The sequence below is a fragment of the Silurus meridionalis genome, chromosome 11, assembly GCF_014805685.1.
Source record: "Silurus meridionalis isolate SWU-2019-XX chromosome 11, ASM1480568v1, whole genome shotgun sequence".
NCBI lineage: Eukaryota > Metazoa > Chordata > Actinopteri > Siluriformes > Siluridae > Silurus > Silurus meridionalis.
The window spans coordinates 14,707,443-14,727,500 of record NC_060894.1 but is presented as its reverse complement, the minus strand read 5'-3'; the positions used below and the strand labels follow the sequence as shown (position 1 = coordinate 14,727,500).

Sequence of the window (20,058 nt, the reverse complement as noted above, 5' to 3'; positions counted from 1 at the left end):
CTAACACACACTCAATTACTTTGCACTGTTAACCCCAGGTACCTAAACTCCTCCACCTTCTCCACCTCTTCTCCCTGCAACCACACCACTCCACTGCCCTCCCACTCATTCATACACATGTACTCTGTCTTACTCCTACTGACTTTCAGTCCCCTTCTCTCCAGCGTGTACCTTCACCTCTCCAGGTTCTTCTCAATCTGCTACCTATTCTCACCCTAAATCACAATTTCATGCAAACATCATAGTCCATGGAGACCCCTGTCTGACCTCATTCATCAACCTGTCCATCACCACTGCAAACAGGAAAGAGCCCAGAGCCGATCCTTGATGCAGTCCAACCTCACACTGTCACACTGTCCTCATACATGTCCTGCCCCACCCTCACATACTTCACTAACACACCTGACTTCCTCATACAGTACCACAATTCCTCTCTTGGCACCCTGTTGTACGCTTTCTCTAAATCCACAAATACACAGCGCAACTCCTTCTGACCCTCTATATACTTCTCAATCAACAATTTCAAAGCAAATAATGCATTTGTGGTGCTCTTCCTCGACATGAAACCATGCTGTTGTAATGCATTACTAGGTGGATGTCCTGCATCATTAATAAACAAGCTTCAGTTAGTTCAGAATGCGGCAGCAAGAGTTCTTACAAAGTCAAGAAAATATGACCATATAACCCCAATCTTATCATCCCTGCACTGGCTTCCTGTTAAGTTTCGAATAGACTTCAAACTACTGCTTCTCACTTATAAAGCACTAAATGGTTTGGCTCCCATGTATCTCTTCAATCTTTAAACATGCTACAATCCGTCACGCTCCCTGAGATCTCAAAACTCTGGGCTTCTAGTAGTTCCTAGAATAGCAAAGTCCACTAAAGGCGGTAGATCATTTTCACATTTAGCTCCTAAACTCTGGAACAGTCTTCCTGACAGTGTTCTGGGCTCAGACACACTCTCCCAGTTTAAGTGTAGATTAAAAACATATCTTTTTAGCAAAGCCTACACATAACATACGTCTCACATCATAACCCGGTGCTCCAGAACACCTGATCACATGCACATTATCAACTTGTGCTGTTAATATCATGAACAGCAGCTACGCTAATTCCTTGCCACTGCTTCTCTTGCTCTCCCCATCCCGAGGCATCCTGAGGTTGGCCAGCTCCAGTCATGTCCCACCTCATGATGATTATGGACCTTTGAAGGAGTAGATGCCGAACTCGCAAACATCCCGAACCATCTAGAGACATACCAGTGCCAATTGGATCCCGCTACATGTGTGGTTATGACATTGGACCTCCTGGAGTGTTTAAAGGCATGAAAAAGCTGATGCTGGATCTGTGCTGATTACAAATGTTGAGCTCAAAAAACTAGGAGCTACTAACCATATAGACTGTATAAGACTGCAGAAAGAACATTACTTATAATCTTATACTCCAGTACTCATGTTAGTTCTCTCTCTCCAGTGTTCTGTATTGTTGAAAGATTTATGATCACACTCTTGATGTCACCCAAATGAGGATGGGTTCCCCTTTTGAGTCTGGTTCCTCTCAAGGTTTCTTCTTCATTACATCTAAGGAAGTTTTTTCCTTGCCACAGTCGCCACGGCTTGCTCATCAGGGATAAATGCACACCATTCACCTTGACTGTTGATTTCTGTAAAGCTGTTTTGAGACAATGTCGGTTGTGAAAAGCGCTATAGAAGTAAACTTGACTTGACTTACCTGTTGCTCACAGATGGTCACCTCTTCTCTCAGCCTGGCTTCCACTACTCTTTTCCATAACTTCATGGTGTGACTGATCAACTTAATTCCCCTGTAGTTATTGCAGGCCTGCACATCTCCCTTATGCTTAAAAACTTGTATCAGCACACTCCTTCTCCATTCCTCAGGCATCCTCTCACCTTCCAAAATGTTGTTAAACAACCTGGCTAGTAACTCCACTTCCATCTCTCCTAAACATCTTCATGCTTCTACTGGTATATCATCTGGTCCAACCAACTTTCCACTCTTCATCCTCTTAATCGCTGCTCTCACGTCCTCCATACTAATCCTATCCACTTCCTGCTTCACCATCTCCACACCATCCAACCTTCTCTCTCTCTCATTTTCCTCATTCATCAGTTGCCCAAAATTCCCCCCTTCATCTTCTCAACACACTCTCCTCACTAGTCAACACATTTCCATCTCCATCCTTTATTGCTCTAATTTGCAGCACGTCCTTCCCAGCTCAGTCCCTCTGCCTGGCCAATTGTTATAATTTATTTTCTCCTTCCTTAGTGTAGAGCTTCTCATATGGCTTTTCCTTTGCTTTTGCCACATCCCTCTGTACCTGCTGCCGCATTTCCTTGTACTACCGCCTACTTTTCTCATCTCTCTGCCGATCCCAATTTTTTTCACTAATCTCTTTCTCCTTATGCTCTCCTGCACTTCCTCATTCCACCACGTCTTTGTCTTTCTTTCTCTTTCCAGATGTCACACCAAGAACCTTCCTAGCTGTCTTCCTTATCAATTCTGCAGTAGTTGCCCAATCATCCAGCACCTCTTCATCACCACCGAGCCCCTGTCTGACCTCTTCCCTGAATTTCACACTACGGTGTTTTTCCTACAATTTCCACCATCTAATTTTTTTTTTCAGTCCTCACTCTCCTCCTCATCTTCTTCATCATCATAGCCATCCTACAGACTACCATTCAATGCTGTTTAGCTACACTGTCCCTTGCTAACACCCTACAGTCTCTAATCTCTTTTAGGTTGCATCTCCTGCATAGAACATAGTCCACCTGTGTGCACCTTGTTCCGTTCTTGCACGTCACCCTATGGTTCTCCTTTTTTAAATATGTATTCATTACTGCCATTTCCACTGCACTGTGTGCACTGGCTTGTGCAACTTAATCACGCACTGTTTAAAATGTACCTTAGATTAATACTTTACAAGTTTTTAATACTCTAATCAACATGGACATGTACAAATATGGAAAAAATGTAAACATGTAAAAAATTATGCAAACATATGTTTATTATAAGTGAAACCAAACTCAGCATAGAACATGAAGACAAAATATTCTAGTTAATGTTTAAAAGTAATTATTATGTTTTAAATTACATAAATCATTAGGACACCCAAAGGAACTTTTGCTATGTTTCCGAACGGATGGTTTTATTGCCTGATTTGAGCATCATGGTGGATTTTGGTGCTTGATTTTAGACATGAGACGTCAGCAAAACAAATGTTTAGTGATTACAAATTATTTTCCAGTGAAGTTTAATTATTTTTCATATATCTAAGTAAAGAAAGGATATCGTAAATAAATGTGTTGCTTTAAAGGTTTTCATTTTGCCTCTATCAAATTAATTTGCGTTAAGTTATTAAGTCATTATTTTTGACAGCCCTAACACACACACACACACAAACAAAATATACATATGTATTTTAACAGGTGTAGTAAATAACACTGATTATCTTTTCACCACCAGGAAGGAATAGTGGTGAACTTGGAGACAGGGTCATGGGCAGGCTAGGCTCACAGGTGCACGTCGGAAGTGAAAGCTGGATTATCCAACAGATGAGGTAATGTAGCTCAGTTTCCTAAAGAAATAAATGCTGTTAATGCTGAACAGGCCAGGACTGTTTGGCCTGGAGGCCACTCTGTGCAGCTTGGGACGGTTTCTCATCAACACCTTGGGTGGTTCCATGAAATTCCGGAGTAAGAACGGGCATTTTGAGGATGGATTGGACTGTTGTTAATGTCAACAGACATTGACTCAGGACCACTTGTCGCTTTACCGTAACCCGCAACATCGTATATCTGCTATAAATGGACAGTCGGTGCAACCCAGATGAGGATGGGTATTCCTCTTGAGTCTGGTTCCTCTTAAGGTTTCTTCCTTATGCCATCTCGGGGAGTTTTTCCTTGCCATAGTTGCCACCGGGTTGCTAATCAGGGACAAACTTACTTATAAAGAACATTCACTTTTAATCACCAAATTATCTGTGTAAAGCTGCTTTAAAACAATGTTCATTGTTAAAAGCACTATACAAATAAAAATTTATTTAATTGAATTGTTTGGTCAGCAAAAGGGGAACCAACACAATATTAGGCAGGTTGGTCATAATGTTATGCCTGATTAATGGCCATACAGTTATACCTGATACTAAATGTTGCTCATGATTTCTATACTTTCAATTACAATACAGGCTTGTTTTAAAAACACACTCAGTAACAGGCAGTAAAGTGTTAACCAGACAACAAAACCAACTAATTAAATAGAAATTACATTGCAGCTATGTGCCAATCTTAATTTTAATGATAAATGTGTTCTGTGATTGATGTTCTGCACATTCTGAGAACGAACAGGATTATTCGTGCACAAGCTGTGAATAAGTGCAATCAAAATATTATTAATGCATTAGAATAAAGATATCTCTGAACAGTTTGGCTTAATCAGTGCCCAGAGGTGTGAAGTAACAAAGTACAAATACTTTGTTACTGTACTTAAGTAGATTTTTTTTACTTCACTATTTATTTATATTTTTAACTTTTACTCGTTACATTTTTACACAAATATTTGTACTTTTTACTTCTTACATTTTCCAAACAGGCTCGTTACTTTAGTTTTCATCGATTAATTTGGTGAAATATATATATTTTTTCTTTTCACTGCATGCCGATTTCAGCCCATCAACCTATTTCTGTCATTGCACGTCTTTTTCAATCTACCACTGGTGTATAATGTCCTGGCTCTCACACAACACAGACTTAGACTAGTTTATGAAGCTCACAAAAGTATAGCTAATGTGGATGAGACAGATGGATTCAGTGATGTTAATATGTCTGAGAATAGAGACATTCCTGATCACCTGATTATCATCTTTTCTCTGCATGTGTTCTATATGGTAGATATTCAGCCTGGACACATTCATTAGGTAATATATATATTAATATATATCATATATTAATTAGGGCTGTCAAAATTCATACGCAAATTCCTTTATAACAGCACAAAGTTTTATTAACGTGCTATCAATGCAGCGAGCATTTTTGTTTGACCATTTTTATAAAAAATAGAAATACATACATAAATAAATAAATATATATAAAATAGGCTAAATTAAACCCTTTACTCAGATATAAAATATATAAATAAACTCCACCGAAAAATATTTGTAATAAGTAAACATTTGTTTGATTGATGCGCGAAGTCTTAAATCAAACACCAAAATCCGCCATGATTCACACAATTGACCCCTCATAATGCCGAAACAAACTTATATTATCATTCGAATCCTTGAAGGATCTACTTTTATTTGTATACAATCATAACAACAACAAAATGCTGTGCTTTTGTAAAATAAAGTAAACAGACAGGGGGCGCTCTCTGCCGTCTCCGTCATCTCCCTTTACAAACACATTATTTTTATATATATATATATATATATATATATATATATATATATATATATACATATATATATATATACATATATATATATATATATATATATATATATACACACAGTACAGATCAAAAGTTTGGACACACCTTCTCATTCAAAGAGTTTTCTTTATTTTCATGACTATGAAAATTGTAGATTCACACTGAAGGCATCAAAACTATGAATTAACACTTGGAATTATATATGGAATTATATACATAACAAAAAAGTGTGAAACAACGGAAAAATGTCATATTCTAGGTTCTTCAAAGTAGCCACCTTTTGCTTTGATTACTGCTTTGCACACTCTTGGCATTCTCTTGATGAGCTTCAAGAGGTAGTCACCTGAAATGGTCTTCCAACAGTCTTGAAGGAGTTCCCCGAGAGATGCTTGGCACTTGTTGGCCCTTTTGCCTTCACTCTGCGGTCCAGCTCACCCCTAAACCATCTCGATTGGGTTCAGGTCCGGTGACTGTGGAGGCCAGGTCATCTGGCGCAGCACCCCATCACTCTCCTTCTTGGTCAAATAGCCCTTGATGCCTTCAGTTTGACTCTACAATTTTCATAGTCATGAAAATAAAGAAAACTCATTGAATGAGAAGGTGTGTCCAAACTTTTGGTCTGTACTGTATATTATTTATATATATATATATATATATATATATATATATATATATATATATATATATATATATATATATATATATATATATACAGGGAGTGCAGAATTATTAGGCAAGTTGTATTTTTGAGGATTAATTTTATTTGAGGATTTAATTTGAACAACAACCATGTTCTCAATGAACACAAAAAACTCATTAATATCAAAGCTGAATATTTTTGGAAGTAGTTTTTAGTTTTAGCTATTTTAGGGGGATATCTGTGTGTGCAGGTGACTATTACTGTGCATAATTATTAGGCAACAACAAAAACAAATTCATACCCATTTCAATTATTTATTTTTACCAGTGAAACCAATATAACATCTCAACATTCACAAATATACATTTCTGACATTCAAAACCAAACAAAACAAATCAGTGACCAATATAGCCACCTTTCTTTGCAAGGACACTCAAAAGCCTGCCATCCATGGATTCTGTCAGTGTTTTGATCTGTTCACCATCAACATTGCGTGCAGCAGCAACCACAGCCTCCCAGACACTGTTCAGAGAGGTGTACTGTTTTCCTCCTTGTAAATCGCACATTTGATGATGGACCACAGGTTCTCAATGGGGTTCAGATCAGGTGAACAAGGAGGCCATATCATTAGATTTTCTTCTTTTATACCCTTTCTTGCCAGCCACGCTGTGGAGTACTTGGGCGTGTGTGATGGAGCATTGTCCTGCATGAAAATCATGTTTTTCTTGAAGGATGCAGACTTCTTCCTGTACCACTGCTTGAAGAAGGTGTCTTCCAGAAACTGGCAGTAGGACTGGGAGTTCAGCTTGACTCCATCCTCAACCCGAAAAGGCCCCACAAGCTCATCTTTGATGATACCAGCCCAAACCAGTACTCCACCTCCACCTTGCTGGCGTCTGAGTCGGACTGGAGCTCTCTGCCCTTTACCAATCCAGCCACGGGCCCATCCATCTGGCCCATCAAGACTCACTCTCATTTCATCAGTCCATAAAACCTTAGAAAATCAGTCTTGAGATATTTCTTGGCCCAGTCTTGACGTTTCAGCTTGTGTGTCTTGTTCAGTGGTGGTCGACTTTCTGCCTTTCTTACCTTGGCCATGTCTCTGAGTATTGCACACCTTGTGCTTTTGGGCACTCAGTGATGTTGCAGCTCTGAAATATGGCCAAACTGGTGGCAAGTGGCATCTTGGCAGCTGCACGCTTGACTTTTCTCAGTTCACGGGCAGTTATTTTGCGCCTTGGTTTTTCCACACGCTTCTTGCGACCCTGTTGACTATTTTGAATGAAACGCTTGATTGTTCGATGATCACGCTCAGAAGCTTGGCTATTTTAAGACTGCTGCATCCTCTGCAATATATCTCACTATTTTTGACTTTTCTGAGCCTGTCAAGTCCTTCTTTTGACCCATTTTGCCAAAGGAAAGGAAGTTGCCTAATAATTATGCACACCTGATATAGGGTGTTGATGTCATTAGACCACACCCCTTCTCATTACAGAGATGCACATCACCTAATATGCTTAATTGGTAGTAGGCTTTCCAGCCTATACAGCTTGGAGTAAGACAACATGCATAACGAGGATGATGTGGTCAAAATACTCATTTGCCTAATAATTCTGCACTCCTGTATATATATATATATATATATATATATATATATATATATATATATATATATATATATATATATTATATATAATGTATTGAAAGCTCAAAATGTCTTACATAAACCAGTTAACATCAAATACATATATTATTGTATAATTTTTCTAAGTACATATCAAAACCCAAACTTCATTACTTTAACTTGAGTAAAAAAGTGAAGTCACTTCTTCAACTTTTATTTGAGTATTTTAAAACATGAGTATCTGTACTTCTACTTAAGAAAAGGATGTGTGTACTTTTGGCACCTCTGTCACTGCCTCATGAAATGTAAATACAAAACATTTTACATAAGACATTTTCAGCATTTCAGTTAAAATTTGACTTCACACATTTACATGTAATTAGTAAACAACAAACAGCTGAATCATCATTCATCTGTAGTAATCACTCTATCATGGTAAAGTAGGTACATCCTAATTACTGTATGAAGCTAGTTTACTGGAATCTAATATCAAAGAAAGAATTCACAAAATATTAATACTATACTGAATACTGCAGGGGGAAAAAACAGTGCATCTTGCTGTGCATGAAGCTACATGGCTGCAGGCCAGTTAAAAGTGCTCATGCTGGCCCCTGCCCACCTCAGAAAGTGCCCACAGTGCCATGGAACATTTGTGGTCTGGTCTAATAAATTACGTTTCTTTTTACATCACCTGGATGACAAGTTGCGTGTGTAGTTCTGGCACTCTCGGGAATGCTACTTTGACACATACTGTACCACCTGTATATAGTATACATACATCATTTAGTCATTAGCAGGTCTCACAACTAAATAATTACAACCTCAGATGAACAACAGCTCGTTTTATTATTTATTTTTACAAAAAGCTGAAATGGGGAAACCATACATAAAAAACTAAGTACACATTATGATTTAATCGATTGTACAGCCACCTTTAGCAGCAATACCTTGAATGAATTGTGTTTTGTATGACTTTATTAGTCACTCACATCGTTGTAAAATAATTTTGGTCCACTTCTACTTGTTTCTTCTGTTCATTAGGTTTTGTGGGCATTTGTTTATGCACAGCTCTCTTAAGGTCTTTGCCACAGAATTTCAGATTGAGGTCTGGATGTTGAGTGGGCCATTGTACCACCTTGATTCTGTTTTTTTTTTTTCCAGCCATTCTGTTGTAGATTTCTTAGTGTGCATGGGATCATTGTCCTGTTGCATGGCCTGATTTTGGTCAAGCTTTAGCTGTGAGACAGATCGCCTCACTTTTATTCTAGAATGCTTTTGTATACAGAGGAGTGTAATAGCAACTGGCTGCAAGTTGCTGTGGCACCATGCTTGACAGTTGGTATGAGCCGTTTGGTTTTTGCCAAAAGTGGCACTGTGCATAATGAAAAAACATCTCTATTTTACATCTCCCCAGTGGACTTTGTTCCAGAAGTCTTGTGGTTTGTACAGATGCAACTTTGTAAAGCTAAGCCAAGCAGGTGCTAATGATCATTAATTTTATATGTAGGTTGAAACACACTCATTAACTAAAAGCGAATCAGCTGTGTAGGAGGCTTAAAACTGGGTGAGGAACAATCAAACTCTGCTACTGATGTGGGGTTGTGGAGGACAGTTTCATGTCATACACCATGGCAAGACTGAGCAGAGCAACAAAACAATACTGCATCAGCAATGTCTGTTTCAGGCAAAGATTCAAATCAGACCCGGATTTCAAAATGTGCTGATCACGCTATTTTAAAGCACAAAGCAAAAAAAACGGGAAATGTTGAGGACCATAGATGCAGCGGTCAGCCAAGGGAACTTAATGCAGCAGATAAAAGACACATCATGCCTACTTCCCTTTAACATCGGAAAATGTCCAGCAGTACCATCAGCAAGAACGGGCGAAAACCAGTGGGACCCAGGTACACCCATGTACTGTATGAAGGAATATCTGGCCAGAAGTGGTAGAAGAATTGAAGAATTGTGGGCAAAAAGCCACACCTCCAAAATGGAAACAATGCTAAGTGACTTAATGCAAAAAATATAGGAACTGGGTTCAGAAAAATAACAGAAGGTGCTCTGGAGTGATAAATTAAAATAAAAACTATTTTGCTGTGGCACGAGGCAAGTTGTTTGCCAAATGGCTGGAGAGCAGTACAATAATGAATGTCTGCAGCCAACAGTCAAGCATGGTGGAAGTTCCTTGCAAGTTTGGGGCGGCATTTCTGCGACTCAAGTTAGAGATTTGTTTAGGATTAATGGTGTCCTCAATGCTGAGAAATAAAGGGGCAGATACTTATTCGTCACACAGTACCTTCAGGGAGGTGTAGCAGGACAACGACCCCAAACCTAGAGCCAATGTCATTAAGAACTCTATTCTGCATAGAGAAGAACAAGGAGTCGGGAAGTGATGGTTTGGCCTCCAGAGAGCCCTCGGGTCTGCCTGGGATTATATGAAGGGACAAAAAAGATTTGAGGCAGCCTACATCCACAGAAGAGCTGTGGTTATTTTTCCAAGATGTTTGGAACAACCTACATACATACATACATACATACATAATGGAGAGTGTTTTAGAGAAGTGAAGAAAAGAGTGCAGGCAGGGTGGAGTGGGTAGAGAAGAGTGACAGGGGTGATTTGTGATAGAAGGGTATCTGCAAGAGTGAAAGGGAAATTTTTATAGGACTGTGGTGAGACCTGCGATGTTGTATGGATTAGAGACAGTGGCATTGAGTAAAAGACAGGAGGTGGAGCTGGAGGTAGCAGAGCTGAAGATGTTAAGGTTTTCGTTGGGAGTGACGAGGATGGACAAAATTAGAAAGGAGTTTATTAGAGGGACAGCGCATGTAGGATGTTTTGGTGACAAGGTGAGGGAGGTGAGATTGAGATGGTTTGGACATGTGCAGAGGAGGGACATAAATTATGTTGGTAGGAGAATGCTGAGGATTGAGCCACCAGGTAGGAGGAAAAGAGGAAGGCCAAGGAGGAGGTTCATGGATGTGGTGAGGGAAGACATGCAGGTAGTCGGTGTGAAAGAGGCAGATGTAGAGGACAGGGTGGTATGGAGACGGATGATCCGGTGTGGCGACCCCTAATGGTAGCAGCCGTAAGAAGAAGAAGAAGTTTGGAACAACCTACCTGCTGAGTTCCTTTAAAAACTGTGTGCAAGTTTACCTAAAAGAATTGATTCTGTTTGGGGTCACACAAAATATTGATTTGAATTGGATTCTCTTCCATTCATTCACTTTTTATTTTACTACTTGATTAAAACTGTTATATTTATTCACTTCAATCCCCCAGTTTTTGTTGCACAGCAATAGTTTTTTAATCAACAATGCAGCAATACATTATATTAATATTTAAAAAAATATATTAGCATGAAACGTGATTTAGGTCACATGGCAGTATACTAAAACTTTCTGTTTTGGATTAACTTTCAACACTACATCGGATGGAAAAAAACCCTACTATTTCATTGCCTACATGGTGCACTTGCACACAGAAAACAATATTCAAGTATTCTAATTGATCAGTATCAGTCAAAACACTGTTAAACAAAGTGTTTATACAAAGTTTTTGAACAGAACAGAACAAGGGTCAAATGTGGATGGGTTTTCTAAAGAAGTAAAGAAACAGCTGGGACAAAAACTAGGTCACTCAAGCAATATGTCAAGCTCTTCAGTCCAAATCAGGGCCGGTGTTTTGGAGAGGAGGCTCAAATCAAGCTTTAGATAGAAAAGAGGATTAATGGAAGTTGTTAAAACTGATTTGAGGATTTCCTGAATGGCACTGGCAGACGATAGACACAGGCAGGGGCATTTCTCAGACAAAGCACAGCTATAAATGTCTACATAGTCATTCAGGTCATTTTTTATTTGTGAAATAGTAGTACGTCTAGCCTCCTTTTTTTATTCATGCCTAAACGTCAGGGCTCAAACCAGGAACTGATCTAGCCTTCACACAACAGAAGACACATAACAAAGTCAAAAAAGCAGTACATCAGAATTAGTACACTAAATATGAATTATGAAGAAAAAAAACCCCGGATAAATACAAATAAATAAATAGATGTTAATGCAATTAAACATTCCTTTGGGCTTCCCATGTGGGCTTGCATTAATTGGTATTCCGATGCTCTCTGGTTTATGCTTTAAGATCAAGTGTTGACACCTGGTGCACATTATCAAGAAAAAGTAGCAAACATTTTCATGCATATCGCACAAGCTACAGCAAACTTGACAAATTTTACCTACTGGAGACATCTTTCAAATCCACACGACAACAAAAATGTTTCGGCCTTTTTGCTCACAAAAGCAAAAAAAATTAAACTTAATACATGTTTCAATGAGAGCACCAAAACAAAATTCAAACATGGGAAAACAGCAGAAACAAAGGGACAGTGTTTGCAAACAAAGCTCACTAACAGGAATAAACTGACACTTTACAGCAAAATATAACACCATTCTGTCTCCAAGTCTCGACACCCAACATATGCTCCCAAATCTGGAGCTTGAAATCAGAAACCTTCTGGGTAACTTGGTGAAGTGAGCACAAAGCCTTGACCACTGAGCAAAGAAAAAGTAGTATTGGTCATGTATGATAAGAAACTTTCATCATTTCCTACATTCTGAATGGAGTTACATATAATGTCAGCATCCAAATGTTGAGCATGATGGAGGACAAACAAATTCAACTGAATTCTGAAAAACAGGCAAAGAATATATACACCTCAACTTTTTACACACAATATAAATGTTCTTAATTCAGTTTGCAATTTTTATGTAAGAATGATGTGAAACATCCACAGGGGTGGAAACAGGACTTGCTAGTTTGTGTTTTCCTCACATAATACGTCACACTTTGAACAGGTTGTTGGTTATGTGACACAGTGAAATGCACACAAGCCTAAATTAATTACGATTACGTCCACAACACAGAAATCGAAACTCAGTTTCTGCAGAGATGACATGGGATACAGATTCAAAATGCATAAATGACCAAATAAAGGCATGGAAGATGTGCTCAAGAACTCAAGAACTATAAGGATGTATTTGAATGGTAATTAATATGAACAGTCTGCTACAATGGCTTAGAATCGCAGTTTGCAGTTCTGCACAGTTCACCACAACAATGATAAAACTATAACAAATAGACATTCAGTGCCACCCAGATGATGATGGGGTTCTTCTCAAGGTTTCTTCCTCAAACCATCTTAGGGCTGTTTTCCTTTCAACAGTCACCACTGGCTCGCTCATTAGGCATAAACTTATAAGGAAAAAGCTGTAAAGCTGCTTTGGGACAATATCCATTGTTAAACTCTCTATACAAATAAAATTAAATTGAACCGAATGTAGCAATGTTAAAAAAATAATTTAAAATAAAATAAAAAACAGTACAAAAGCCCAAACTAGATATTTTACTATACTGTATAATAATAATGACAAACCCAATACTACAGCAGACTCACTTCTGCATGAGGATTCATAAGACTGGATTGTGCATGAGGTTAGGAAGAACTGAAAAAAACATCTAAATGAGAAAGATTGAATAGTTGGAATAGTCTATGAATCGTTTGCCTCAACAAAATTGACACTGATATTGGTGTTAATACCAAACATTAATATTAATCGGTCAGCCGAACAATATCTGTATTTAGTATTTTTTTTTTTCACTTATTTCCTCCCATGTTTCCTTCTTTCCTTTCAGAACACTCAGACGTTTAAGTCTAGAGAGTAGGTTTATGTCTTTAGGGTGTATAAAGGCTCCATATAAACACTTGTTTTCTCACAGGGTGTTAATTTACTTTTCAGAGAAACCATTTCACAGACCTGTAGATCTTTTAGATACAAGTGTACTTAAAAGAATTGATGCTGTTTTGCAGGCAAAGGGTGGTCACACCAATTATTGATTTAATTTGCATTTCTCTTTAATTTAATAACTTTCCATTTTGTTCAACGATAATAATAATAATAATCACTTCTATTTTTAAAAACAGCAGTTTGTGTCTTAAAAAAGTATGTCCTCCTCCTTTGCTGGAGGGAACGCATGTAGGAATTTGCAAATTAGTAAATCAGAGAGAAAATAGTATTAATATGCTTTTGAGAATTTTGTTCCAAAGCAATAATTTTTAACAACAATGCAGTAATATATATATTATATATATATATATATATATATATATATATATATATTTATTATATACATATACATACATACACACACACACACACACACACACACACACACACACACATATATATATAAGTATGATTAAGGTCATATGGCAGTATACCCAGAATCTACTGGTTTAATTAAACATTCAATTCTACATCGTAGTACATCAAGTTTTTTCTTACAGTGTGTTAATTCACTTGCTGGATAGAAGCTTCAGAAGAGAGACACTTGTGCACAGACCTGTAGGTTCACCACTCAGTTTAAACACAGAGAGAGTGAACATGGAGCATCTCCCTGCCGGAGAGACTGAAATAAAGGCTGCCAGGAAACGTACCGATTCGGAGGACCTGGTGTTCACTGAGACACAACTTCGACATCACGAAGAAAAGCCAGAGCAGCAGCCGGGCTTTTTTCTGCATAGCTCCTATCTGGAAACTGCTCCCAAACTTCATCTTCATCTTCCTCAACGTCCAGGGACGACGCTTTCGGGTCAAATGCACGCGCATCCGCTTCCGCGCTGTTTCCCCTGCTTTCTGCTACCTGCGTGAAAAACTGGGTAAAGGAAGTCTTTCAGACTCGAACGTCAAATGTTGAACATTTCTTTATCTTCTTTTCCTTTTTATGTTCTTGCTTTCAGTCCGTGTGCTGAGCTTGAGAAACAATCTCAAATGGCACTTTGTACATAACGAACACCTGGCTGAGCGCGTGACCGTGTTATTAGTGCGGTCGGTGTGGAGGCGCGTGCACCGTGCGCTCTCGTTGTGAACGCGCAGCCCACAGAGGGTCCGTGCGGGTCAGGAAGCACAGGCTGGGTGATTATCAGTGTTGAAATAAGGGTTTTGGAATATTCGTGGAAATTTCCACGTATTTATTAAACTGTTCTGAGGGTTAAATCACTATATCGCAACTGTGACATTTTGTACAGAAGATATTCCGTATATTAATTAATTAGCATAAAACCATAAAACCCTCCTGGCTGGACAGTTTGAATGCATATTTGATTTAACATATTGGATTTAATCCAAAACTTATTATACAACCCCGGCCTGTCCTAAAAATAATCGAAACAATCAAATAATACAGTATTTTTTAACAACTATTAACAAACAAACAAACAAATAAATAAATAAATAGAATGGCATTTTCACCCTAGTGCCAAACATATATTCCAGTACATATTTATAGTAATACCATACATATATACAGTTTGGACACACCTTCTTCTTCACCAGTATTTTTATTTATTTATTTTTTTACTTTTTTTGTTGTTATTTTCAACATTGTACATTAATAATGAAGACATCCATACTATGAAAGTACGGAATTACGTAGTAAACACAAAAAAGTGTTAAACAAAGCAGATTTTAGATTGTCCAAAGTATCTACGTTTAGCTTTGATGACATCTTGGCCCACTCATGGCATTCTCTCATCAGATTCATGAGGAAGTCACCTGAAATGGTTTTCAATTCACACATGTGCCTTGTTAAGTGTTAATCTGTGTCATTTTTAGTGTGGTTTGGACCATCAGTCTTGTGCAGAGGAAAGGGTCAATAGCCCTATTAGTGCTACCAAAACTACTGTACATAATCCAAATTATGGCAAGAAACACTCAGTTAAATCAAGAGAAAAGACAGTCCACCATTACTTGAAGTCAGTGAAGGTCAGTCAATTTAAAATAATCTCAACAATTTAAAGGTATTCACAAGTGCAGCTGCAAAAACCATCAAATGCTACCCCTGGTGCAGAGGATACATTTATTAGAATTACTACCTTCAGAAAATGCTGTTTTACGTAAATGCTTTTCAGAGTTCAAGTGGCATATTTCAACTTAACCCAGCCATTTAAGTTGCAATAGCCAGTGCACTCTTAGTGCCAGTCATAAGCCCGGATAAATAGGGCGGGTTCCGTTAGGAAGGGCATCCAACGTAAAACATGTGCCAAATCAAATATGCGGATCAAGAATCAGACTTTCATAGCGGCTCGGTCGAGGCCCGGGGTACCAACGACCGCCACAGGTATTGTTAGCCAACAGGTTACCGGTGGAAATTGGGCTACTGTTGGCCACAGGAGGAGAAGGAGAGGAGGAAGACATCTACAGAGACAACAAGGAAAGGAGAAGTGTAGGAGAGTGGAGTTTAGGGTGGGCATTATTAAATGTTGGTGCTATGCCTGGTGAAGGAAGAGAGGGAGCTCATATGATGGAGCGTAGAAAGGTAGACATGTTGTGTGTTCAGGAGACCAAGTGTAAAGTGAGTAAGACCAGGAACAGTGGAGGGGGGTTTGACCTATAATGGTGTGGATGGAAAGAGAAATGATGTAGGAATGATCCTGAAGGAAGAGTACAGTAGGAGTGTAGTGGAGGTGAAGTGAGTTTCTGATGAACCTGAAGCTGAAAGTTGAAGGGGTGATGATAAATGTCACCACAATGCTCCACAAGTCGGTTGTGGGATGGAGAAGATGGAAAAATTCTGGAGTGAGTTGGATGAAGTGGTAGAAGGGGTACCTAGGAATGAACAATTGGTGATTGGGGCAGATTTCAATGTCCATGTAGGTGAAGGGAACAGAGGTGATGAGGAGGTGATGGGTAGGTATGGCTTTAAGGAGAGGAATGTGGAAGCTCGGTGGTGGTGGAGAGGTACTGCAAGATTTGGCAACTACTGCAGAAGTGATAAGGGAGACGGCTAGAAAGATACTGGGTGTGACATCTGGAAATTGAAAGAAAGACAGAGCGACATGGTGGTGGAATGAGGAAGTGCAGGACAGCATAAGGAGATAGAGGTTGGCAAAACAGAATTGGGATCGGCAGAGAGATGAGAAAAGTAGGCAGGAGTACAAGAAGATGGGGCAGCAGGTAAAGAGGGATGTGGCAAAAGCCAAAGAAAAGGCATTTGAGGAGCTGTATCAGAAGTTGGACACTAAGGAAGAAGAAAAGGATTTATACCGATTGGCCAGACAGAGGGACTGAGCTGAGAAGGATGTGCTTCAAGTTAGAGCAATAAAGGACGGAGATGGAAATGTGCTGACTAGTAAGGAGAGTGTGTTGAGAAGGTGGAGAGAGTATTTTGAGCAGCTGATGAATGAGGAAAATAAGAGAGAGAAGGTTGGATGGTGAAGCAGGAAGTGGATAGGATTAGTAAGGAAGAAGTGAGAGCAGTGATTAAGAGGATGAAGAGTGGAAAGTCGGTTGGGACAGATGAAATACCAGTAGAAGCATAGAGATGTTTAGGAAAGATGGAAGTGGAGTTTTTAACCAGGTTGTTCAAAAAGAAATGTGAGAGGATGCCTGAGGAATGGAAAAGGAGTGTGCTGGTACCGATCTTTAAGAATAAGGGAGATGTGCAGACCTGCAGTAACTACAGGAGAATAAAAAGGATCAGTCATACCATGGAGCTATGAGAAAAGAGGTGACAATCTGTGAGCAGCAGTATGGTTTCATGCCAAGGAAGAGCACCACAGATTAATTATTTGCTTTGAGAATGTTGATTGAGAAGTATAGAGAAGGTCAGAAGGAGTTGCATTGTGTGTTTGTGGATCTAGAGAAAACATACAACAGGGTGAGGAGAGAGGAATTGTGGTATTGTATGAGGAAGTCAGGTGTGTCAGAGAAGTATGTGAGGGTGGTGCAGGACATGTATGAGGACAGTGTGACAGCAGTTAAGTGTGCAGTAGGAACGACAGACTGGTTTAAGGTGGAGGTTGGACTGCATCAAGGATCGGCTCTGAGCCCTTTCTTGTTTGCAGGTAATGGACAGGTTGACAGATCAGGTCAGACAGGGGTCTCTGTGGACTTTGATGTTTGCAGATGATATTGTGATTTGTGGTGAGAGTAGGGAGCAGGTTGAGAAGAACCTGGAAAGGTGGATGTACACGCTGGAGAGAAGAGGAATGAAAGTCAGTAGGAGTAAGACAGAGTACATGTGTGTGAATGAGAGGGAGGGCAGTGGAGTGCTGCGGTGCGGTTGTAGGGAGAAGAGGTGGAGAAGGTGGAGGAGTTCAGGTTCCATGGGGTTAACAGTGCAAAGTAATGGAGAGTGTGTTAGAGAAGTGAAGAAATGAGTGCAGGCAGGGTGGAGTGGGTGAAGAAGAGTGGCAGGAGTGATTTGTGATAGAAGGGTATCTGCAAAAGTGAAAGGAAAAGTTTATAGGACTGTGGTGAGACCTGCTATGTTTTATGGTTTGGAGACAGTGGCATTGAATAAAAGACAGGAGGCTGGAGATGGCAGAGTTGTAGATGGGACAGGACAGCGCATGTAGGACAGTTCGGGGACAAAGTGAGAGAAGCCCGATTAAGATGTGCAGAGGAGGGACATGGGGTACATCGGTAGGAGAATGCTAAGGATGGAGCCGCTGGTAAGAAGGAAAAGAGGAAGACAAAGGAGGAGGTTTATGGATATGGAGATGGAAGACATGCAGGTAGTTGGTTTGAAAAAGCAGATGTAGAGGACAAAGTGGAACGGCGACAGATGATCCGCTGTGGCGACCCCTAATGGAAGCAGCTAAAAGAAGAAGAAGAAGAAGAAGAAGAAGAAGAAGAAGAAGAAGAAGAAGAAGAAGTGGCATATTTAAACAGCCACTATTCAGTATCCACTGAGTTGGACTGTATAGTGAAGTAAAAGTAAACACCTTCAGGAATTCCTTCAAGATTGTTGGAAAACCATTCCAGGTGACCACATGCTTTAACATTTAACATGTATTGTTTACCTGATAATTCTATATTTGTCTTGTAATAATTTTATTGTCTTCAGTATTAATATACAATGTTAAAAACAATAAAAATAAAGAAAAATAATTGTTTGAGACAACTAACTAACTACAAGATCCCAAGATGAGCTCTACGGAACAATTTTTTTTAAGGTGTAGAATGGCGCCATCTAGTGAATTTTTATTTTCTCATTATGAACACAGGTTTTTTTCCCCCCACAGGTCAGTGAAATGTACTCTAGCAAACCAGAGGTACACAAACGTTTTCCTATGAAGGGCCTTGGCACAAAAATAAATGTTGCATTGTACCAAACATTATATAAAAAATTTAAGATGCCTTGGTTCCTTTCACTTATGACTTACCAATATTTAAAAATGTATAAAGACATAGAAACCATGTTTCTGTAATCTGTTTAATTAATGCAGATTTATTTTCAAAGTTCTAGTTCGGTAAAATATTTAGTACAATAAGAAACAATCCAATTTATTGCACTATAGACTTCAGTGTGTAATACATCTATTCAGTGACCTCTAATGAGCAACATGAGGCTGGTCTTTTTTAATCAAAAATTATTTTCAAATAGCAATATACTCCTTATTTCCCTTTTCTCATATATAGCAGAGTGACCCAAATTAAAGGTCAACACAGGCTGTACTGGGGTTCAGTAAATGCAGCTGATAGACCTGATTTTACTCATCAAATATTACCATTTTTATTAAGTGTGCCACCTGGGTAGCTACCTAACTGAAACAATATTGGAAAATATGTGCAAGTTGGCAGTTACACAAGACAAAATATACCCATCTAAGCATCAAAGACCAGCCTGGGGCAGTTGCTGGCATCCAGTATATTGTTTGGGCGAACGATATGTTGGGGTATTTTTAATGTCTGTAAAGTACTACAGGTTAGGTCAGGTTAGGCCCAATACATTTATTTATATAATTTGTCATTTAAATAGCACTTTAAAGAGTACCAAATGCTCTTTTCCCAAAAGCACAATTAATTCTAAGTGGAGCATTCACCAGATTCTGAATACAAGTTTAATTACAGCAAGAGCTTTTTCAATTGTTTTAAGAGCTCTGTTTGAACAGTTCCTTTTTATCTAAAAACTTTGTTTATTCTTTTTTTTATTCCCCCGTTTCTTCGCTCAACCATTTTTTTTTTTTACATCCAAATTACTACATTACTTTAATATAAGTGTTATTACAAGTGTCAGTACATCCATATGCAGTCCCACATGACTGTTTGATATTAATTTACTGGAACACATAGATTACAAAAGGCAGGTGCTTCTTCCTGATTATATATATAAGCATCTAATTCATAACTATAAAAAGGGTAAATGCTTTTAGTAAACGTTTTATTAGACAGATGCACTGTATATAGTTGCAACCATTGGCATTTTTTAAGACACTACTGAAACTAGAATTTTAAACTTGATGTTAAATTGGTCAAATATCTGGTTTTTTTGGGGTTTTTTTGGTTGTTTGTT

At 38.8% G+C, this 20,058-nt stretch overlaps 1 protein-coding gene across 5 annotated transcripts in view; it reads right to left on the bottom strand.

The window, feature by feature from the left end:
• Positions 1-14,612, bottom strand: part of grik1a (glutamate receptor, ionotropic, kainate 1a) — a 54,744-nt gene extending 40,132 nt beyond the window's left edge. For 4 of the 5 annotated variants that reach the window (XM_046861802.1, XM_046861804.1, XM_046861801.1 and 1 more), the window contains exon 1: positions 14,198-14,612. In XM_046861802.1, coding sequence (XP_046717758.1) covers positions 14,198-14,369 — 172 coding nt within the window. In that variant the 5' untranslated portion in view covers positions 14,370-14,612. The remainder of the gene's footprint in view (positions 1-14,197) is intronic. The other variant, XM_046861803.1, reaches the window with a different exon arrangement.
• Positions 14,613-20,058: the final 5,446 nt, after the last annotated feature.